General features: G+C 35.8%; 1 protein-coding gene across 2 annotated transcripts in view; it reads right to left on the bottom strand.

Annotated features, from left to right (window-relative positions):
- Window positions 1–25,033, bottom strand: part of METTL25 (methyltransferase like 25) — a 104,319-nt gene that overhangs the window by 3,003 nt on the left and 76,283 nt on the right. Inside the window, exons 9-11 of one of the 2 annotated variants that reach the window (XM_004417917.3) lie at window positions 13,981–14,074; window positions 891–965; window positions 244–315 (exon numbers count right to left, since the gene is read on the bottom strand). In XM_004417917.3, coding sequence (XP_004417974.2) covers window positions 244–315; window positions 891–965; window positions 13,981–14,074 — 241 coding nt within the window. The remainder of the gene's footprint in view (window positions 1–243; window positions 316–890; window positions 966–13,980; window positions 14,075–25,033) is intronic. The other variant, XR_015556399.1, reaches the window with a different exon arrangement.

A 25,033-nucleotide genomic window follows, 5' to 3' on the forward strand; every position in this document is an offset into this window, starting at 1 on the left:
CTGTATAATAATTACCATACAATTAAAACAATGTAAACTTTATTATAGCAACTTTGCTGAAAACATCTGTTGTACATATGTTTATGTTTAAAAAGAGACGGAATGACTATCTAAACTTAAAAAATATGAGAAAAATTATCTTACTAGTTTTATGTGAAAGAAACTTATCCCAGATATAGGTGGATCCACATTACTGGATTTAATAAAGGTACTTGTTACGCATTTAAAACTAACATAATTTACCTGCTCTTTCAGGTAGCAAAGTCGATCCAGAAGAATCAATGTCTCTATACAAGGAGCCAGAACAACTTTCAACTAAAAGAAAGAATTCAAGATAGGATAGTGGTACTAAACAAACAAACAAAAAAACCAAAAAACTAGCTTAACACTTATGTGTATGACAATGTATTTACAGATACTTATATAAGGCCAAATCTCCAGTACCCAGTGTACATCTTCAGAAAATGAATACTGCAGAGATCAAACGTTTTTCTCCAATAACAATAGGAAAAGAATGCCCTTTGAGTCACTTTGAGGTAGAATCCAAAGGCAATCATACATATGGGATAGAAAGCTTTTAAAGGGGTACTAAGAATGAAATCATTAAAAGGAATGCTTGTGAAATAACTGCATTGAGACCAATATGTGTTCAAAGAACTCTGAGACTTCTTCTGTGCATTTATAATATACTTTAAGAGAAGTCTACCATATGTTCTCTTTATTACATTACTGGCACCTAATATAGTTCTGAAATAGGAAATGATTCAAAATGGTTTTTCTACAGTAAGAGAAAAACAACATAGATTGGTTAGCTCCATAACAAAATTTAATAGGACCCTATTCAAGTCTAGCAACATATCCAATTTAATATGTTTAATTCTGAGATTTACCATATTAAAAGCTTCCAGTTCATTCATTCTAGGCTTATACTTCTCGTAGTAGTCCATTATAATTTTTTCTGGCAGCTTCAAGATAAAAACAACAACAATAAATTTAGCAATAGTTAAAAAAATTTTTTTTCCTTATCAAACATACTCTAAAGTAAAATAAACATAACAATTTAAAACAACCTTAGGTGTCTGAAGAGTTCTAAGGATATTCATGAAGCAAGTCAATATAACTCTAAATTCTTTCATTCAAATCTTTTGCACTGATACAGGTTATTCAACATATCAAAAACAAAATCACCAATAACATCCTTTTAACATTGTTTAAGTTCAACAAGTAGTGATGAAATATTTACTTTCACTGGTTTCTATGCCTGTGGTACATTGTAGGGGCTCAATAAATATTTTTGAATAAAATTAAGATTTAAAGCAATATATTGAAAACTACATATCCTAGAGAATAATTCAAAGGCAGCAGGAACACAATAATAACATATATCCATACTTAAGGTAATTTCCTCTAACAACCACCTAACAAATCCATCAACAAGCATTACTTTCTGTTTTTTCTCTAAAACATATGATATCCATAGGACACTGAACTCTTGTGATTAGCAGGCCCCTTTCTAGATCACTTCCATGTTTCTGTTCCCACCAGTTGAGCTTTATGCTTACTAAGTCAATTGTATTTGTTTCTAAACTTGTTATGCTGACTAGCATATTATTGTAATGATATAAGGTAAGTAAATATTATATAATCAATGAAATACGAATGCAAAAGGAAATGTTGTTTCTGTAAGCTGAATGCCTTTGTGAAAGGCTTGATAAAGGAAAGTCACCAGAAGAAATTGCTGTCAATTTAGATGCAGTCAAAACAACTGAATAGATCTAAATAGTCAAAAATCTTAAAGGACTTAGATATCTTTGCAAATGTCCAAATGAATTTATTATTTTTTTCAAAGCCCCTATTCTTTTTCTTATTGCATTAAATTTCTTTTGAATTTGAAAGGACAAAAGGGTAACAGTGAAATGTAAGGCTTTGTCTCACTCAGTTTCTAGTGTAGCCTTCTGGAAAAGATCCCTCCCTTGGTACAAAGCAAGTGCAGATTATGCCCCCCGCCCCAAGCCTTTTTAAAATGTTGTCCATCTTCGAATCTTATGAGTACCTCTTGGACCAAATTTTTGCAGTAGAGTATATTGGACTGGATTTGGGCCTGCACTTCAAGCCAGCAAAAATTCTCATTTCACAAAATTGTGTGTGTATTTGAATTATAGCCTTTAGTCTTTACTTCTCTCCTGCCCTCTAGGATCAACAGCTGCAGGACTAACTCAGAACTCATACTGTTTTTTTTGATCCTGCTTCACTAGCATACTGCTTCCTACAAAGATGGCTTTTCAAAGTGATTCCTTGAGTTCTCCAATATTCTGTTTCTCTTTTGTGCCACACTGAGAAGCACCACCCTGGTCATCAGTTGCATTTGTTCCAAACTACGAATTGTTGATTTTGCTCCTCAGGATATGCCACTTTTGAGAACTGTGTTCGGTTGGTTTTGCTGGTGATCTGTAACCCCGGGCATCTTCTCTTGGCATCTTTCTGTATCACTCCTTATCTTCATTGTACTTCATAATACACATGGTTTGAGATTTCAAATGCGTTCTGATTTTGTCAAAGAAGTTAGTTTGTGTTTCTGTTTCTTATTCTATTTGTTGCTTTTGTATGATTCTGACGAGAAAAGGTGAGAACACCATCTTAACTCTATCTAAAAAAATGGATGTCTACTGCTTTACTTTAAGTGAACCAAAGCTGGACACTGTAGAGATGATGCAAAAAAGCTAAGGTAGAACTCCAAGTAGTGAAACTATATGCAAACCTGTGTGCAAAAAACAAAACAAATGGCCTTGTTCTTACACCAAAAGTTTGGTGAATCAAGTATATTAAGTATGTTTTTAAGTTAAAAATGCAGTGTTTAAGGTATTATTTCATGCTTTAATCAACTTTTTCAATCAGATGCTCAACTATCAATCTCATCAGATTAGATCACCGAGATTATATAGAAATTTTAAAATGAAGACACTATCTCATTTAATCCTAACATCACTCTGTAACATACATATATTCATGGTCTCATTTTAGGGATGACATTATTGAGTGTTAAAGCCAGTGAGGGCCTAGGTAGGGCCAACATCCTAGGGATAAAGGCAGGCATCAGAATCGAGGCATTGCCTGGTGTAGGTCATACTTTGGCAAGGACATACATGGAAACTTACAGGTTGAAATGTACATTAAATGGCAGCTGGGAGTACTGGTCATGAATTCCATTGCTCCCTGCAGCCCATCCCCTAGACTCCAGAAAAAGGGATTAATACGAGTTAAGCTGTGTAATAGGGCCCTAGGTCAGTGGGTTGTGGTTTGGGTTTAGGGAGATATCCAGTCCAAAAGAGAAACGAGGGTGAAAGTTGGGAAATGAGCAGTCACGTTTAGGTATTTTAGATTTTTTTCCTCATTTTTCTTATACTTTTTAGACAGTTATTTTAACTCCAATATAGCCTCTGTTAGATACTATATGTCTTACTATTCAACACATTTCTTTTTTTTTTTTTTGTGAGGAAGATCAGCTCTGAGCTAATATCCATGCCAATCCTCCTCCTTCTTGCTGAGGAAGACTGGCCCTGGGCTAACATCTGTGCCCATCTTCCTCTACTTTATATGGGACACCGCCACAGCATGGCCTGACAAGTGGTGCTTCGGTGCATGCCCGGGGTCTGAACCCAGTCCACCAGCAGTGGAGTGTGCGCACTTAACCGCTACGCCATGGGGTGGGCCCTCAACACATTTTTAACGTTTGACCAACTTCATCCTGTCTGCAAAAGTTTCGAGTCAAAGTTCTGGATGTAAACATCTTCTTTAACACTTCAATACGATTCATTAATCCTTGAATTTCTTCTGCCTTTATTCCAAACCTCAATTCTTCAATCTACTTTAGAAGTACATTTATTTTGTCTGTTGGCAAGCACAAATTTTCTGTGTATTCTTCCTCATAGGCTTATTTATCTGATGACTGTGTTTTGGAAAAATGCTAAACAAGCATTCTTCTTGTGCTCAATGTCTGTTAATAAGTCATATAAATATGACAAAAAAGAGCAGTCTGGACAGTCTGGATTGGAATCCTTCTTCCTCAACTTCCTAGATTTTGGCATTAAGAAATCCACTTAATCTACGTCTCAATTTCCTCACCTATAAAATGAGGATAACAGCACTCATTTCATAAGGGCATCCTTAGTATTCAGTGAGATAATCTATACAAAGCTTTTAGCACAATGTCTGGCACAAAGCTAAAGTTCAATAAACATTAGCTTTTCTCATATTGTTTTTTAAAAATGAACTTATATTTTAGAATAGTTTTAGATTTACAGAAAATTTGAAGATAGTTTCCACATAGCCTATATTCAGCTTCCCCTATTATTAACACCTTACAATATGGTTATTTATTATAATTAATGAACAAATATTGATAATTATTAGCTAGAGTCCATATTTTATTAGATTTCCTTAGTTTTTACCTAATACTTGTTTTTAGTTCCAGGATCCTGTCCAGGATACCACATTGCATTTAGTTCTATTGATTCTGACAGTTTCTCAGACTTGCCTTGTTTCTGATGACCTTGACAATTTTGAGGAGTACTGGTCAGGCATTTTGTAGAATGTTCCTTCACTGGGATTTGCCAGATGTTTTCCTCATAATTAGACTGGTTTCCTATGGGTTTTTGACAGGAAGACCACAAAAGTAAAGTGCCATGTTCCTCATATCAAATCAAGGGTACATACTATCAATATGATTTCTCATTGTTGATGCTGAACTTGATTACCTGGCTGAGACAGTGTATGCCAGGTTTCTTCAATGTAAAGTTTCCCCCTTTCCATACTGTACACTTTGGAAGAAGGTCACTATGTGTGGCCCACACTTAAGGAGAGGGCAGTTATGCTCCATCTCCTTGAGGGTAGAGTATTTAAATAAATTATCTGGAATTCTTTTCCATGGGAGACTTGTCTCTTCTCTATTTATTTATGTATTAAAATTGTCTTTTTATAGATCAATATAAGGGGGCCCAGATATGCAAAGGTGGACCATACTTCAACTTCACAGGGAATGGGTTGGATTAATGGATGAGAGATACACAGTTGTTCAGAGATCCTCCCCACATCTTATGTGATCAGAAGATGGGTTAGCAATTGACTTAATTCTCACTGCTAGATGGTGGGACTGAGGCTGCTGATATACCCTTGGCTAGGTCGTGATTGGCTCAAGACCTAGAGTCGGTGGATGCAGAGGTGAGGCCCATTAGCTGATCTTGACTAGGGAGCTGGGGAAGACGAAGCCAGTGACAAGAAGGCTGAAGTGGGCCCGACAGTCTTAGGCTGACAGAGGAAGTTATCTATGTGATTACTCAAAAGATTACTATCATTGAGAATCTTCTGGAGCACACAGTGCAAAGATGACTCAGTAGGTTTCTTACTTTTAGAAGTGATGTAATTATGTATGTAACTAATCTTACTAAGCTTGACATGTAGGGCAATAAGATAGAAGTTTTCTTAAAAAGAAAGAAAGAAAAATGTAATGCACCAAGTTCTCGCCATATTTTCTAATGTATACATGTTCAATAACTAGCTAACGGAAATAAAATTTGAACTGGCTACTATCTGAACAGCATAATCTACATATAAAATATTAAATTCAGTTCATATTCATTCAAAAAATGATTATTGATACATCATAATTGATACATCTGATATATATTGATACATCTCTTTTTACATCATAATTGTTACAAATTTTTTATTTTAATAAGTCATTTGCAGATTTTGTACACTTCAGTAATTCTAATAATCTAAAATAAATGTTTAAATTAATGTTTTTTCCTATATTAACAGCGGTATCAATAAAATAATCAAGTAGCTCTCCTTCTTCCTTAAACAAATAAAAAAATAAATAAAAAGTGTAACGTATTTTCCTATTTCCTCTAGTTTCAATGACTATATCTTCTACTACTCCCTAGAGCTACTGGTTGCCAGGGAGACATTTCTGTATCTAATGCTTCTCTGTGGTTAGCTGGGAGAATATAGATAATTTTTATAGGCAACATAATCTACTCTTATATAGAAGTAGACATATTACATGAGAATGTTCTATTGCTTAATAAAATATTCTTTTTTTTTTTGGGAGGAAGACTGGGCCTGAGCTAACATCTCTTGCCAATCTTCCTCTTTTTTGCTTGAGGAAGATTGTCCCTGAGCTAACATTTGTACTAATCTTCCTCTATTTTGTATGTGGGACGCTGCCACAGCATGACTTGATGAGCCATGTGTAGATCCGCGCCCAAGGTCCAAACCTGCAAACCCCGGGCCACCGAAGTGGAGCGTGTGAACTTAATCACTATGCCACCGGGCTGGCCTCTAAAGTAGTCTCTTATTTTCTGTGCATTTGGCATTAAAATGTTATTAGGCTTGGTCTTTGCATGTAATTTTGATATATCGTTTTTGATCAGAATTTGAAAGAAGTATAAATTAATTCTTGTTTTTTATTCCAAATTTAATTGCTCCAAATCTATACAATGACAAATTACAGAAAACTTTATTATTAATAACATGGTTATTTTCAAGAAGAATTTGAGGTGGTTTATAATATGAAGCATAAAAATATATCAATAGTAGAACCATTAAAGAAAGGATAAACTCTCAAGGGTATATAATTCAAGGGAGAAGATCATGATACCAAAATAACCTAGCTAAGGACAGTTGCTGGAATAAAGCATAAATTGAACTTTGAGCCTCCTGAGAGCTAAGACAAAAAAGAAATAAGGTGAATGTTCTTTGGAGATCATCCTATCACGAAAAATTGAACAGAAATTATGTAGACTGTTATATAACAGAATCCAGATAACATAAAAACGCTTATCTTTATTGAATGTCCAGAAATATCCTCATACCAAATACATTAAGACTCAGAATGCCTCAAAACCCTAAGCCCCATTTTTGTGTTCTCGTCCAACCATTGCTTGCAGAAAAGGTCACAGGCGGCAACTTATGCACAGGTCTCACCACATGTACCCACGTTTCCTCTCTTCTACCTCTCTCACTTTATTGGATTTAGAGTATTTGTGAGTTATGACAGGCCTGCTGCGAGCTGATATGGTGTCTTTGTGAGAATCAGAAATAGACTTCCCCACCTTCCTTCCGGGGCCAAGGCACTTGTCTTAAGTGGAACATCGGCTGGAATTTTAGTCCTACTTGTGCCCTCAGCCAGATGCCTTTGTGCACAGCAAAAATTGGGCAACCCTATGTGGCGGCCCTGCTGATGAAGTGGTATGGAATAAAAAGTCTATCCAGATAGGTACGAAAGATCAAATGAATCAACTAGATCTTCTTTTTCTGGGGGGAGGGTACGGGACTGAAAGGGATGTACAAAGTTTGTTGGACGGGGAAAGCAGAGTCATGAATAAACAACCTATCAATAAGCTAAAATCTGGAGAGAAAAATCACCTAAGACAGAGAGTGAAATAGTTGGTAGTACAGGAGCTGAATCACTATAATGGGGAAGGATTAAAAAACATGTATTGCTCAAAAGTGACAATAACTCAGTCACTATGGCTGCTTTAACTCAGTCACTATGGCTGTTCTGAATCCTGCTCCCACTAACAAACTACATTCTGATGAGACCAGGCTGTACATCTCTTTCTGGATTTTTGTGAAACTGAGAGATTTCAGTCTTTCTTATAAAATATATGTCTTCCTGGAATAACCTCCCACCAATTATTAAAAAAATCTGAGTAAATCTTCATTTTTTGCAATCAAATATTCCTTCCTTCTTAAGAGTTTGATAAAAGCAAACCACTTAATCACAGTTCTGATAATGCATCCCTACAGGGATAAACTACGGCAGGTACATGGGTATAAATAGGGGATTATAGTTCTTTAATGATGTAATTTGACAAGATGGGGCTTGGATATCTAGATGCATAGGGAAGGGCACAAAATCCCTTATGTAATATTCCTGCCAAAAATGCATAAATTTAATCTGTTCATGAGGCAACACCGAGACAACTAGCCTTTTCAAAATATGTCAATGTCATGAAAGACAAAGAAGAGATGAAGAACTGTTCCAGATTAAATGCAACCAGAGACAGAACAACTAAATGCAATGTCCCATCCTGGGTTGTATGTGTTAAAAAAAAAATGCTATAAAAGACAGAGGCAGATGATGTCAGCTTGTTTCATTATTGGTGATGCTTTTTTTTTTTTTTTGGTGAGGAAGATTGGCCCTGAGCTAACATCCATTACCAATCTTCCTTGTTTCCTGAGGAAGATTAGCTCTGAGCTAACGTCTGTGCCCATCTTCCTTCATTTTGTATGTGGGATGCTGCCACAGCATGGCTTGATGAGTGGTGCACAGGGCCGCGCCCAGGATCCGAACTTGCGAACCTCGGGGCTGCCGAAGTAGAGTGTGCGAACTTAAGCACTATGCCACTGGACCGGCCCAGTGATGCTAACTTTGATCACTTGGTATGGGTGTTGAAATTAATAAATAATCTGTGGGAGGTACTTTGAGACTGTGTAAATATCTTGGTCCCCAAAAGTCTTTTACCCAATTTTTTTTTTTTTTGTGAGGAAGATCGGCACTGAGCTAACATCTGATGCCAATCCTCCTCTTTTTGCTGAGGAAGATTGGCCCTGAGCTAACATCCGTGCCCATCTTCCTCTACTTTATATGGGACGCTGCCACAGCATGGCTCTACAAGCAGTGTGTCAGTCCGGGCCAGGATCCGAACTGGTGAACCCCAGGCCGCCGCAGCGGAGCACACACACTTAACTGCTTGCGCCACTGGGCGGGCCCCTTTTACCCAATGGTTTTAACATCCACTAATGATTCTCCTGTTAATCAATTATTATCATGGTGGTTGCAAAAAGCAGCAGGAACTTATTTATGGGAATAACGCACATGTTTTTCTCATATCATCAAAGATGACAGGTTTTTGGCCCTATATATTTAATCTGTATCAGGAATTTGCTGTTTCTTTAGGGTCAGAGGGACTCATTCAGTCTAGGCCATTTACGGACACATTACCACACAGAAGAGTTTATGAGCTCCTTAGATTTGCTGTTGGCCATCTTGTGGAACGATTCCTGCCCTCCCGCCTGTATTTAAACCACCCGGTGAGTATGATTAGTCCCAATTAATTTCTGATTTAATGTCCAAAGATCAGTTTACTTGGCCTCTCCACATGTGCCCACTCCTTGAGCCTCATCTCTCACCACTGCCTCCCCTACTTGCTTTATGCTGCAGCAATGCTGAGTCCAGAATCATGTTTCTTACATCTCTGTGGTTTTGCACAAGCTATTCCCCCCACACATCTGAAATGAATTCCTTGCTGCCTATCCTCTCACCTTGTTTACTCAATGCATCCTTTAAGACCAAGCTAAGGTCCTTGGTGAGATCTTCACAGGCAGAGTGAGTCACTCCTTTCCCTGTGACGCCACCATAGTTTATGTATGTGTCTGCTGGTGTAAATTCACGCTATAATTACTCGTTTTCTTTTTTCATGGTTATGTCCTAATTATCTTCGTAGCTCCAGAGTTAACGCTGTTCTTGGCACATGGGTGATTCTTCAAAATAAATGTTTGCTGAAGAATAACTAAATGATTTTGGTTTCAAAAGTTTTGCTTTTGAGAAAATATCTTAGGATATTTTTCTGAATTATCCTCTAACTACTTCGACTAAGTAGAGTTCTAGCTTAGTGGTTTTCAATTTTGTCCATTCAACAGTACACCACCCCCTCTTAAATCACCACTTGTATTGCTTTTATTTCACTTCTCTATATCTGAAATTAACTTCATTTGTTTGAGTATTCATTATATAACACACACACACACACACACATACAAGCAAGCTCTAGAACATAAGCTCCTTTCCTCTTCTTATGGACAAATACTCCAGCTCATTCTTTGACTATGAAACAATACCATTTCTTACGCTTTTAGAATCCTATGGACGTGTGTGTGTGCATATTCATGCATTCCTGTGCGTGCAGTATACGCATGGGGAAGGAGAAAGAATGAAAAGTAATACAAAAGAGGATAAAACGCTGTGGACCATGAAGAAAACATGAGACCTTAAAGACAATTTTGGAGGTTTTCTGAAATCTGGTGAGATACCAAAGTTTGGGACAGAAAATAAGGTTTGAGAATACCTAATCTTTTTTAGGTCTAGGTAAAGCTAATCACTACAATTTTGTTATTTTAGACTATTCTAAAGTTCTATTAAAATGTTTTACAAAGAAATACTTGAACCTTACAAGAATTTTCCTGTAACATTTCACTCGATTACAAACAGTATACTTGCTGATATAAGGTAGTTGATGTTCTGCCACAATTTATTGTTTTCAGTGCTATAGAGTTAGGCTTAACTTTACTGTGGAATCTAAACACTCTTCTTAAACAGACCTGTATTCTACGCAGGGCTGAAACAATATCACCTTTAAGGGGTTAGAGCTATACAAAATCAAAGACCAAGGAGGAGATAATTTTGAACAAAAAGTCTTCAAAATGTAACAACAGAATCACTGCTTCTTCCTCTTTTCCCCTCTCCATGCTTCTTGGTGTAATATGGGATTTTTAAAAAAAATGTGGGGTTTATAAGGTGAATATTAGATGATTGCAAATAGAATCACTAAGATGACCAATGTTCAAAGACAGTGGATCTCAAATGGGGGTGATTTTGTCCCCCATGGCATTTTTGGAAATGTCTGGAGACTTTTTTTTTTAATTTAATTTTTTTGATTGTCACCACTAGGGTGCTACTGCTGACATCTAGAAGCCAGGGATGCTGCTAAACATCCTACAATGCATAGGACAGACCCTTACAACCAGAATTATGCAAATGTCAGTAGTGCTGAGTTGGAGAAATTCTGCTCTAAGATAAAATATCCAATGCTGTCTTTCACAACTGACTATAGGACTTATGGATTAATCTTTTAAGCTGTGTATGAGCCACTTCTATATCCAGCACATGCAGCTCTGGTCTCCTTTGGAATGATGATCTGTCTGCGAATGTCCTCAGTTTACTTCTATACATTTAACATGATTTCTTGCAAATAAAGAGTGTATCCAGAGCATATCAGAAGATTTTCTAGGCACTTCACTTGCTTACATAGTTTTGAATATGAAGAGATGTGCTTTAAAAGATGAGAAACACATCAATACATTCACCACACTTTCAATTATATATAAAAGTTTGTTAATAAATGATTATGAATTTAGTCAAAGATCTTTTAAATATTTTGGTATATCTAATATTTTAAATTTCAACGGTTTTGATACTTTTCAGTAGTTAGAATCTCATGTGAAAATTGATTTCATTTTTAACATAAAACTATACACAAATCTCTTTTTCTTGTGCTTGTGGTCAAAACTGTCATTTTAGCACTGATACTTCATGATGTGGGAGAACAATGATAGAATTTTGTATTGGATAAGAAATATGTTTGGTTTTAATAACTTATCTTATTTCCAATCACTCTGGCCAGGGAGACACAACTCTCTCATTCCTCTTGCTTAACATTAAAATAAACAAGCAAAAAACCCTAAGAAAACATATGCACATCTATTTGCTTTCTCTCACCAGCACATCTTCTTAAACACCTTTATTATGTTTTTTGGTACCTTTCCCCCACACTGTCTTCCAGCTTGGGCTTTTTGTTCCTTTTCTTTTTCTAACCCATTTTATTTGACATATTTGTTTTTAATGAGCTTTAACAGTATTATGAGAAAATCAGTGGGGTACTATTATTGTCTTTATTCACTAATAAAGGGAATCATTTAAGACTGATTTTACATGGTGATACTTATCTACATTAGTCTTTTTTTCTTTTGTTTTAAATTTCACTTCTCAGTATAGTGGTGTTGAACAGTTGAGGTTTTGATGTTAGTGGAATCTGTGTTCCAAGTTTCAGCTCCCACTTGCTAGCTCTTTGACCCTGGAAAAATGACCTGCCTTTCTCTGAGCCTATCTTTCTAGATCACTACCCTGGGAATAATAACAGTATCTACCATGGGTGTTTTTGTGAAAAGTAAATGAGATAATGTTGTGATGTCCTTAGTATAACTATCACATAGTAAGTGCTTAGTAAATATTAGCTATTAACATTCTTATCAGTAACATAATAAGCATACTAAGGAACATTTACTATGGTTATTATTAAAAACAAACTTGGGAAGAGAAAGCCATCAGGAAGGATCAGTAACATTCTTTCTGGATTTTTCCTATTTGGTTTTTGGCAAAGAACAACACATTTTTAGTTTAAGTAAAAACTCAGCTCTTTATTCATGAAAATAATGCTTAGGTTTGTGTTCCTGATATAAAATCCAAGACGTGAAATTGAGACATGCAATAAACATATGTACTAAGTAAGACAAATTGGAAGGAAGAACAGTCTGATTAAAAATTAAAAAAAAAAAATCCAGAAATAAAATAACTAGGATAACAGTGAGGAAGATTAGCCCTGAGCTAACATCTGTTGCCAATCCTCCTCTTTTTGCTGAGAAAGATTGACCCAGGGCTAACATCTGTATCCATCTTCCTCTACTTTATATGTGGGATGCCTGCCACAGCATGGCTTGATAAGTGGTGCGTAGGTCCGCGCCCGGGATCTGAACCTGTGAACTCTGGGCCACCGAAGCAGAGCACATGAACTTAACTGCTATGCTACTGGGCCGACCCCAACAGTGTCTATTCTTATTCATTTATGCAAGACTAGAAGGATCTTTGTTTTGGTGACTAAATAAAAAAATATATAGGTGTCATATCAATTGTGTTATTACAGGTAGTAAATTTACAAAGATCAGAATATTAAAAATCAATACTATTTAGTTAGCATTTACTATGTACAAACATTGTGTTCAGCGTTTTACATACAGTACCTCATTTAATCTTTCTTAAATCATATGAGTCAAGAATAATTTTTTTTTTTTTGGTGAGGAAGATTTGCCCCGAGCTAACATCTGTTGCCAATCTTCCTCTTTCTTTTGTTTGAGGAAGATTATCCCTGAGTTAACATCTGTGTCAATTTTCCTCTATTTTTACGTGGGTTGCCACCTCAGCATGACTGACGAGTGGTGTAGTCCGCACTGGGGATCCGAACCCATGACACCGGGCTGCCGAAGTGGAGCACACCAAACCCAACCACCACTATGCCACGGGGCTGGCCCCAGGAATACTTTTTTAATGGCCATGACACAGGGGAGCAAATTGGATTAGTACCAGTTTAATTGCTTTAAGTAATAAAGCAACTCCGAAGAAAATGGATAATTGCTACAATAAATAATAATACTCTTTAGCTTTGATATAACTGAACCGTATCTGTGTAAGTTTTCTCTTTCAAGAAATACATTTTATTCCTTTAACCATCTATTTTATTCTTTATTTCAATTTATAATCAATTCAAAATATCAGAGTGATCCAAGTTCAACTTAATATTTCAGTTAACAACTCATTTGAATCATGTTGGGAGTTTATTTTTTCCCTCAGGGTTAGACGATTTATTATTACTAGTCAATCAGCTTACCTTTTTGTTTTCAACAATATAGTCTCAATTATAGCTTGGACCTCCTATGATTTGCCACTTTCCAGGATTCTCCCATTCAAAGGCTTTTTGAATTCAAGGTTTTTAGTTTTAATTTGCTACACAATCTTTAAATAAACGCAGTTCAAAATTAAAACCATTTTTTCTTCCTTTACTTAAAATTCCCATTTGTTCTGTTCTCTTCCTTTTCAACTCTATTTTGATTTGAAAATTGACAGGTTTTTACCTGGATAAACCTAAAGGGGGAATCTCTCTGGAGAGATTTTGGACAGCAAACTACTCACACTGACAGGAAAGGTGTACGGGAGTAAAGGTAATGGAGGTTTGCTTTCAATATAATTTAGATGTTTTTTACAAATGGGAGAAAAGTAGAAGGCAAATAGTTTTGTATTATCTCAATTCATTACTCCATAGGAGTTCTTCTGTTCTTGATAAAAACAATGGGTCATCATATACTGACCTTTGACTCATCTAATCCAAGCTTCTTTAGAGACTTTCTGACATAATCCAAAAAGGAAGAGGATTTGGAATAAATTTTACCAACATGCCCATCACTGCAAAACAAAATTGAATCACTTTTTAGTTTTTAAAAAATTAAATTAAAGATGATTTAAAATTCAATCATGAAATACTTTCAAATACCTTCTGTGTATCTGGCACAAGCTCTAGATGTGATAAAATGAAGTAATATTTCTGTGAACACTTTAAAGTTACAATTATAAAGTAGTTAGGATCTCCTTCTGAGAATCCCTTCAACACACAGCAGTGGAAGACAATATTATGAAGATAATACTATGAGAAAGAAGTTGTAAACTTATAGCATTAAAAAGTCTCGTTTTTGGTGATGTCATCATCATGGCAGCATGAGAGGATCATTTTGTCTCTTTCCTTCAATCTACAGTGAATAAAACATCCATAACCCAACAAAGGCATTGCACAACACACCAGGATGCCAGAAAGATCCACACATCAGTACATACAAAGGTGGGTGAACTGGAGCACACAGAGGAGGCTAAATGGGGAACAGCAGAGGCAGAGCCCAGGATCCTGGATCCAGGCTGCAGTGGCTGAGCCACCTGTCCCCAGCTGCAAGGAACTTGGTGGGCAGCAGCAGAGGCACACGAGTGACTCAGCCAGCTAGCCACAGAGGTGCTTGCAACCACGGCAAGTGGAGCAACAGCAGACGTGGAGGCCCATGAGCCCACCCCCCTGGTCTCAGTGCAGAGCCTGGTAGTAGCAGCAGAGGTGTGCACAGAACTCTGACATCCCAACTGCAGTGGTGCCTATGACCACAAGGTAACAGGCAACAGCTGAGATGGTGCCCCATGTACCAGACTTCTTCCCCCACCCCACCACAGTGGCAGAGCTTCTGACGCAGGTGATCCTGGATGCAGCTGAGGCACCAGCTATCCCTATGTCCCAGGTGGCAAAGCCAGCAACTGCAGTGACACCAGCAACAGCAAGGCATCAGTGACCCCTAGAAGTGCAGATGGCAATGACAAGAGTACCAGCAACATCCCAAATAGAGGTGGTGGAAGGTAGAATGTGTAGATTCTCAAATACAGCCAGAGGAAGTTCAGGTAAGAGAAACCAAAAACAAGTGCTATAGCGCCACCTACTGAAAAATGAAAGAAAGGCCTCTAATCTTCAAGCAGCTGAAAAGTTTGAATCAAAACAAAGCCATACCTAAATAAAAAATGTGTTTGCTACAACCAATGTGCCAGTAGAGGAATAACTCAGCAAGCACCACAAAAAGCCACAGTACCAGGGCACTACATATAGAAAACAATTCTCCAGAAGCCAAACACAAAGTCATGGAGGATTGTGATCTAATTGATAAAGAATGCAAAATAGCTGCCATGGAAAAACTCAATGAGCTACAAAAAAAAAAAAAAAAAAAACCCACACAAAAAAATGCAGTTCAATGAGCTCAGGAATAAAATCAATAAACAGAAGGAATATTTTACCAAAGAGACTGAAACTCTAAAAAGAACCAAACAGAAATTTTGGAGCTGAAGAACTCAATAAATAAGATGAAAAATGCATTAGAAAGCATTGGAAATAGAGATCATATGGAAGAGAGAATTAGTGAGCTTGATGATAGAAACCTAGAAATGATACAGGTAGAAGAGGAGAGAGAACTAAGACTTAAAAAAAATGTAGAAATTCTACAGGAATTATCTGACTCCTCCAGAAAGGCAACATAAGGGTAATTGGTATTCCAGAAGGAGAAGAGAGAGAGGGAGCACAGAGCTTATTTAACGAAATAATAGCTGAGAACTTCCCAAACATGGGGAAGGTACTGGATATAAAAATCAATGAAGATAATAGAATACCCAACTATCTCAATGCAAAAAGACCTTATCCAAGACACATCATAATAAAACTGTCAAAAATCAATTAAAAAGAAAGAATATTAAAAGTAGCCAGAGAGAAAAAGAAAATAACCTACAAGGGAATCCCCATTAGGCTATCAGTAGATTTCTCAGCAGAAACCCTAGAAGTTAGGAGAGAGTAGAAAGAGATATTCAAAATATTGAAAGCTAAAAACTGTCAGCCAAGAATACTCTATCCAGCAAAGTTATCCTTCAGATATGAAGGAGAAATAAAGGCTTTCCCAGACAAAAAAAAAAGCTGAGGGAGGTTCATCACCACTAGACCTACCTTACAAGAAATGTTGAAAGGAGCCCTCCTACCTGAAATGAAAAGGCAAAGGTATACAAAGCTTTGAACAAGATGATAAATAGATAGACAGAATTATAAAACTGCAGATCTGTATCAGAATAGGATAGAAAACAATTATAACATAAAGGTTAAAGGGAAAGAAAGCAATAATAATAAATATCACCACTTCTATTTGGTAACAAAATCCTCTCCATATGGAGAGGGATAATTTGTGATAACAAAAATATAGAAGGGGAAAAGGAAAAGGATGGAACCTGCATAGGGAAATGGAGATAAGAGGCTATCAGCAAAAAAAGAACTATCCCATCTATGAGACCTTTTATAAAAACCTCATGGTAATCACAAAAAATTCAGAACAGAGTCATAAAACATAAAAAAAGAGGAAACTGAGAAATACAGCACAAAAAACCACTGAACTGAAATTGCAGTCATAAACATAAGGAAAAAGAAACAATGGAAATACAGAGCAACCAGAGAACAAAAGATAAATTGGCAGTATTAAGTTCTCAAATATAAATAATCACTCTAAATGTAAATGGATTGAATTCACTAATCAAAAGACAGAGGATGGATTAAAAAACAAATCCAACAATATGCTGCCTCCAGGAGAAGCATCTCAGTTCTAAAGACAAAAATAGGCTCAAAGTGAAGGGATGGAAGATGATACTCCACGTGAATGGCAACCAAAAGAAAGTGTGTATAGCCATATATATATCAGACAAAATAGACTTCAAGCCCAGAAAGGTAACAAGAGACAAATATGGATACTGTATAATGATAAAAGAGACAATCCATCAAGACAATCCATTAATAACATTTATTAATATATATGCACCTAACATAGGAGCACCAAAGTATATAAAGCAATTATCAACAGACCTAAGGGGAGAAACTAACAAGACAATAATGGTAGGGGATTTTAATATCCCATTTAGTTCAATGGATAGACCACCCAGACAGAAAGTCAACAAGGAAACATCAGCCTTAAATGAAACATTAGACCAGAGGAACTTAATAGATATGTATAAACATTCTATCCAAAAGCAGAATACATATTCTTCTCAAGTACACAAGGAATATTCTCAAAGATAGACCATATGCCGGGAAACAAAACAAGTGTCAATAAATTTTAGAAGACTGAAATCATATCAAGCATTTTTTTTTGACCACAATGCTATGAAACTAGAAACCAACTACATGAAGAAAACTGAAAAGCCACAAATATTTGGAAACTAAACAACATGCTACTGAACAACTATTGGATCAATGAAGAAATCAAAAAACACCTGGAGACAAATAAAAATGAAAATACAACATACCAAAATCTATGGGATGCAGTAAAAGCAGTTCTACAGGGTAAGTTTATAGCAGTACAGGCCTACGTGAAGAAACAAGAAAAATCTCAAATAAAAAATCTAACTTTACACCTAAAGGAACTAGAAAACAAAGAGCAATGAGGTCCAAAATCAGTATAAGAAAGGAAATAATAAAAATCACAGTGGAAATAAATAAAATAGAGATTAAAAAGACAATAGAAAGGATCAATGAAACTAAGAGCTGGTTCTTTGAAAAGATAAACAAAATTGACAAACTTTTACCTAGACTCACTAATGAAAAAAAAGGAAGGCTCAAATAAAGTCAGCAATGAAAGAAGAGAAATTACAACAGATACCACAGAAATACAAAGAATTATAAGAGAATACTATAAAAGCACCAACAAATTGGATAACCTAGAAGAAATGGATAAATTTCTAGAATCACACAACCTTCCAAAACTGAATCAAAAAGAAATCGAAAATCTGAATAGACCAAATACTTGTAATGAGATTCAAAGAGTAATCAAAAACCTCCCCCAAAATAAAAATCCACGACCAGACAGGTTCTCTGGTGAATTCTACCAAACATTCAAAGAAGATCTAATCCTATCCTTTTCAAACTCTTCCAAAAAATCGAAGAGGAGGAGACACTTCCTAACTCATTTTACGAGATCAACATTACCCTGATATCAAAACCTGACAAGGACACCACAAAATAAGAAAATTATAGGCTAATATCACTGATAAACGAAGATACAGAAATCCTCAACAAACTGTCAGCAAATCAAATACAACAATATATTAAAAGGATCATACACCACGATCAAATGGGGTTTATTCCAGGGATGCAGGGATAGTTCAACATTTGCAAATCAATCAATGAAATATACCATATTAACAAAATGAAGAATAAGAATCACAGGATTATCTCAATAGATGCAGAGAAAGCATTTGACAATACTCACTATCCACTTATCATAAAACTCTGAATAAAATGGGTATAGAAGGAAAATAACCCAACATAATAAAGGCCATATATGACAAACCCACAGTTAATATCACATTCAATGGTAAAAACTGAAAGCTAATCCCCTAAGAACGGGAATAAGACAAGGATGCCTGCTTTCATCACTCTTATTCAACAAAGGATTGGAAGTCCCAGCCATAGCCATTAGGCAAGAAAAAGAAATAGAAGGGATTCAAATTGGAAAGAAGTAATACAGTCACTATGTGCAGATAATATAATTTTATATATAGAAAACTCTAAAGAATCTACCAAAAAACAATGAAATAATAAACGAATATAGTAAAGTTGCAGGCTACAAAACCAACATACAAAAATCAGTTGTGTTTTTATACATTAACAATGAACTAGCAGAAACAGAAATCAAGAATACAATCCTATTTACAATCACAGCAACAAGAATAAAATACATAGGAATAAACTTAACCAAGGAGGTAAAAGACATACACTGAAAACTATAAAATATTGTTGAAAGAAATCAAAGAAAACACAAAGAAATGGGAAGATATTCCATGCTTATGGATAGGAAGAATATAACATAGTTAAAATGTCCGTATTACCTAAAGCAATCTACGGATTCAATGCAATCTCTATCAAAATCCCAATAACATTTTTCATGGAAATAGAACAAAGAATCCTAAAACTTATATGGAACAACAAAAGAGCCCAAAGAGCTACAGCAGTCCTGAGAAAAATAACAAAGCTGGAGGCATCACACTCCGATTTCAAAATATACTACAAATCTATAGTAATCAAAACAGCATGGTACTGGTACAAAAACCAATACACTGATCAATGAAACAGAATCGGGAGCCCAGAAATAAACCCACATATCTATGGACAGCTAATTTCCCACAAAGGAGCCAAGAAAAGTCTCTTCAATAAATAGTGCTGGAAAAACTGGACAGCCACATGCAAAAGAGTGAAAAGTAGACCATTATGTTACACCAAACACAAAAATTAACTCAAAATGGATTAACACTTGAATGTAATACCTGAAACCAGAAAACTCCTAGCAGAAAACATAGTACACTCTTTGACATTGGTCTTAGTATCTTTTGGAATATGTGTTCTCAGGCAAGGGAAACAAAAGAAAAAATAAACAAATGGGACTATATCAAACTAAAAAGCTTCTGCACAGCAAAGGAAACCATCCACAAAAGGAAAAGACAACCTATGAACCAGGAGAAAATATTTGCAAATCATATATCCAATAAGGGGTTAATATCCAAAATACATAAAGAACTCATACAACTCAACCACAAAAAAACAAACAACCTGATTAAAAAAATGGGCAGAGGATCTGAACAGACATTTTTCCCAAGTAGATATGCAGATGGCCAACAGGCATATGAACAGATGTTCAACATCACTAATTATTAGAGAAATGCAAATTAAAACCACAATAAGATATCACCATGCCCATCAAAATTGCTATTATTAAAAGACAAGAAACAACAAGTGTTGGAGAGGATGTGGAGAAAAGGGAACCCTTGTACACTGCTGGTGGGGATGTAAACTGGTATAGCCACTATGGAAAACAGTACAGAGATTCCTCAAAAAATTAAAAACAGAACTAGCACATGATCTAGCTATTCCACTTCTGGGTATTTATCCAAAGAACACAAAAACACTAATTCAAGAAGATATATGCACCTCTATGTTCACTGCACCATTACTCACAATAGCCAAGACTTGGAAAAAACCTAAGTGACCACCAACAGATGAAGGGATAAAGAAGATGTGGTGTATATATATACAAGGGAATACTACTCAGTCACAAACAAAGAAGAAATCTTGCCGTTTGTGACAACATGGATGGACCTTGAGGGTATTATGCTAAGCGAAATAAGTCAGATGGAGAAAGACAAATACTGTATGACTTCCCTCTTATGTGGAAGATAAATAAACAAACACACAGATACAAAGAACAGATTGGTGGTTACCAAAGGGGAAATGGGTGGGGGGAGGGTGGAAGGGGTAAAGGGCACATTTGTATGGTGATGGATGGAAACTAGACTCTTGGTGAGGAAAAAGATGTAGTCTATGTATACAGAAGGCGAAATATAATGACGTACACCTGAAATTTATACAGTGCTATAAATCAATATTATTTCAATTAAAAAAAGCTTCATTTTTAAAGGGAACTTTAGTCTTTCAAAAGTTTCCATTGTGGTACAAAACACATTTTCATTTTACTGGCTCAATATTATAGTGTACTTTTCATTGAAACACCTGCTAACAGTGGCAGTAATTCAACAGCTATGCAAAGAGACCTTCTTCAATGCCAGCCATTGATCAAGCGCCATATGCTCAGTTGGGTCTGACTTGATCTCATTTATGCCCTGCAAATTTTCATTACAGTTTAAACAAAATATCATGGGATGGTTTTGAGTTTAAATAATGCAATGCTAGACTATCACATCTCACAATTTTGGTTGCAATTTAGGTATAACATAAAAATCAAGGGAATGAAAAATTCAACACTTCCAAGTCATCAAAAACAATGAATAAAATCTTGTTTGCTCTGGGTAGTACAAATATTAATCCCTATGATTAATTAGACATGAAGTTCTATCAATTATTCCTTGAAATATATCTCAAATATATTCCTTCATCTCCACTTCTAGACAGCCACTTCAATTCCACTTATTATTACCTCATGTCCTAATTATTACAGCTACTTCCTCATTAGGACTGCAGTCTGTCCCTTTCATTGCTGCCTACATTGTCACGACATTTTCTTAGATGAACATTTTTATTTATCACATCCCTGCTCAAAAAGCTTTCAATACCTCTCTCATTTCTTGGGATAAATTTGAAAGTCCTTAGTTAAGCAATCAAGCCCACTATATTCTGGCTATAACCACATTTTCCCACTATATTCCAGACTTTAGTTTTCTCTAGTAATTGTTTTAGACTATCCTCCACATTTCCGTTCTGGTGCATTTGCTCATGCAGTCACTCCCTAATGGATTACAAGGTTCTCTACTCTCTGCTTCAGCTTAGTTAAACTACAGCCATCCTTCACCACTAAGCTCAAATTATGTGTTCTTCTTGGTAATGTGACCAACAATAATCTTTTCTAGTTTTGAAACAATAGTCATTTGAATAGGTACAGGTCCCAGGAAGCAGAAATTACATTTTTAACAAATTTTTGTATCCTCAGATCGTACACAAACTTACGTATCTTATGTATAACAGATATCATATAATAGATATGGACATCTTATATATTACAGAATATTGGATTGATTAACTGTGTAGCCAGAAAAAGATGCCATTTAATATTAACTTCATGCCCCTTAACTTAAAAAGTTTTTTAAACCTTGATTTGTTTTTTAAAATCCAAAGGGGCAAGCAATTCTTTCCATGAACCAGTGATTCTGGTTATTATTTTATACTATTCATCACTGCCTAATGGAGTAGCTCAAAAGAGAGAGAGCATAAAACAGAAGATAAGCGTGTGGCTTCCAGTCAGGCTGACTCTATTACCTACTAGCTCCTTGTTTATAAAATGGGATATTAACAGTACCTATTTTGTAGAGTCATTGTGAGGATTAAATTAGATAACACATGGAAGGCGCTCAGAACCATGCCATAATGTGAGCTGCTGTTGTTGCTATCATTGTTGTTCTTTTTATCATTACTGGAATTATAGTCTGGATTATTCTTTGATTACAGAGTTAAGGAACCAGAGTTAAGATGCTCACGAGTAAGTGTTAACCATTGTAAGCTGAAGAGAGAATACAGTGTAGTATTCACTTACTCACGAGTAAGTGTAGATAGTACTGATTTATTTCCTGGGTCTTGTATTTCAGCTTGCTTGAAAGTAAGAGAAACTTTCAAAATTTAATTTCCCTTGTCTTACTTTTCCTTTTCAGAATATAATACCTTTCACTGTTGCAAAATCTCACAGCATGATGATAAGATTACTTTTAGTGTGTTAAGTAATAATTTGCTGCATAAGACTTTTTCTTTAAATCCTTTGTTAATGTGTACTATTTCAGACCTGTTTTTAGCAGTGACAAGTAAGGGAGAATAATACCACCCAGATAGAACTAGAAAGGTGATTATTTGACCTAGTCATTTCCCTTTAAATTCCTCCAGAGCTTCCCGTGAACTCTTAGGATCAAGATCTAAATGCTTAACACAGTATATAAGCCTTGTACCATCTGGTCCTCTTTCAACCTCTCCAATATTGTTTTACGACATTGCCTCTGCAGCTACAATGGCGTTCTCTCAGTCTTGAACACATCATGCTTTTGCCTACAAACACTATTCTTACAACACTTCACTCTCCATCCTTTTGCCTTTCCGATCTTATCTCAGATGTTGCTTTCCTGGGGACGCCTTCTCCAGCCTTCCAGATCTCCTGACACAGAGAACTTTTCCTTCATATACTTCCTCTTTTTTTGGTTCTCCATCTGTCTTTCCCTTGATATTTTAAGCCAGTGGACTCCAAAGGGGGTGAACACACCCCAAGAGAAAGAGAATATTAGAATTTTTATTTCTATTTATCTTTACTGTTTTATTTCAATTTTTGAGTTTATTTCAAAATCTATAAAATAGAGTAGTAGAGAGACACGCGTATCACATAATTTTCATTTTTGGAGTAGATGCTCAAAAATGTTTATTGATAGAGGTGTAAAATTTAAAAATACGTTAGAGACCACTACTCTGAGCAGCTGGAGAGCAGGGTTTCCACCTGTTTTGCTCATGAAAATATCCTCTGTGCCTAGCTTGGTACTTCACACATAGCAGGGTCTCAATAAGTGGATTAGAGGATTAAATAAATCAGCTCTTGGCTTGCAGAAACAAAAACGTCTAGTTAGACTATCACAGGGAAATGCATTAACACAGTAAATAGATCTATTTATTAATCAAATAGACAACACTATAGGCAGGCTTAACTATACAAACAAACAAGTGTAGTTTAAAATATGTAGAGAGAACTACTGAACAAATAGATAAGGAAAAGTGCAATGTAAACAAAACAAATAATAACAGTGAATATTTTTTTCATGTTTACTATGTGCCAGAGACTCTTAAGTTCTTTGCTGCATTTACTCATTTAATCCTTACAGCAACCCCATGTGGTAGGTCCCATCACTACCCCTATTTTAAAGATGGTGAAACTAAAGCACAGAGAGATTAAGTAAACTGCCCAAAGTTTGAATCCAGGAAGTCTGGCTTCAGAACCTGGGATATTAACTACTATTCAATATTACCTCCAGCACAGTCTTTCAATATGACTCATACTCAATATTGTTAAACTGAAGACGAAGAATGCCCACCTCTGTGTTACAGGCAAACAGAAACGACATCCTACGAGTATATATGTATATATTCTTACAGAACAGCTATGCAGGCCCTCCTGCTGCACTCAAGGAAAACGAGTTTTAGTGCTTTAGTGCAACTGTCTTTCCCAATGGCACTCATGTTAATTAGATCATTCATTCATTCATTTTGCAAGCATTTCTTGAAATGTTGTATATGTATGATAGCATAGTGGTAAGCACAGGTTTTGAACTCTGGACTGAAATGAATTTGAATCCTTGCTCTACTACTTATTAACCACTTAACCTCTCTTTGCCTCCACTTGCTCATCAGTAGAATGGTAGTGGTAAATGTATCTCATAAAGTTGAAGATAAAATAAGATATTCTAGGTATAGCGCTTGGCTCAGTATTTAACAAACACTCAATGAATGGTGATTATTTTCCTGTTATTGTGCTGGGTTCTAGGGGTAGAATCATGCACAGTTTATAAAAAATCTTTCACAGTTCATAAAGGAAGATAGGTGAACAAATGTTGTAATCCAGTGTGATAAGCACATGATAGTGAGCAGAGGACAGCACAGAGAGGCAGGGCTTTAAGAACTGGAATTGACTAGGGGAGCCTTCTTAGAGGACAAATTAAGTTTCAAAATGTCTCAGTTTCCAACAGTACTGTGAACAGCAATATTAAGAAAACAAATGAAGAAATATTAACATACTAAAACTAGGCCGACAGGTAAAATTTAGAAATAGCTTACAATTTGTTTTTAATTTAACCACTATGCCACCGGGCTGGCCTTACAATTTGTTTTTAAACTGTTTCTTACGGACTCCAAGGAGGTACTTCAAAGGTTTACAATTTTCCATAAAACATGAAAGTATAATTGTGTAGGAAATTTTCTAAAATTTATTGAATTTATTTGGTCCTATGTAAGACTGTATTTGAAAATAGAGTGATATTGCTAAAAAAGTCTGAAAAAAACTGGTTTTATTACCTTCATGATTATGGGAGTAAAGAGAAGTACCAATGATTCCATTTTGGTTTAAAAAAAAAAAAGTATATTTTACAGAAAACAGAATGTCAATTTAAATATTATTACCAAAGAAACACATGATTAAGTACAATTAATCAGACTTTTAGAACTTTTGGAGGTAAAAGGTGACTTTTGCAGGACATGGCACCAATCTCTAAAGTCTGGGTATCTTACAA

Source organism: Ceratotherium simum, chromosome 25 (genome assembly GCF_057802395.1).
Source record: "Ceratotherium simum simum isolate JZ-2026a chromosome 25, ASM5780239v1, whole genome shotgun sequence".
Lineage (NCBI taxonomy): Eukaryota > Metazoa > Chordata > Mammalia > Perissodactyla > Rhinocerotidae > Ceratotherium > Ceratotherium simum.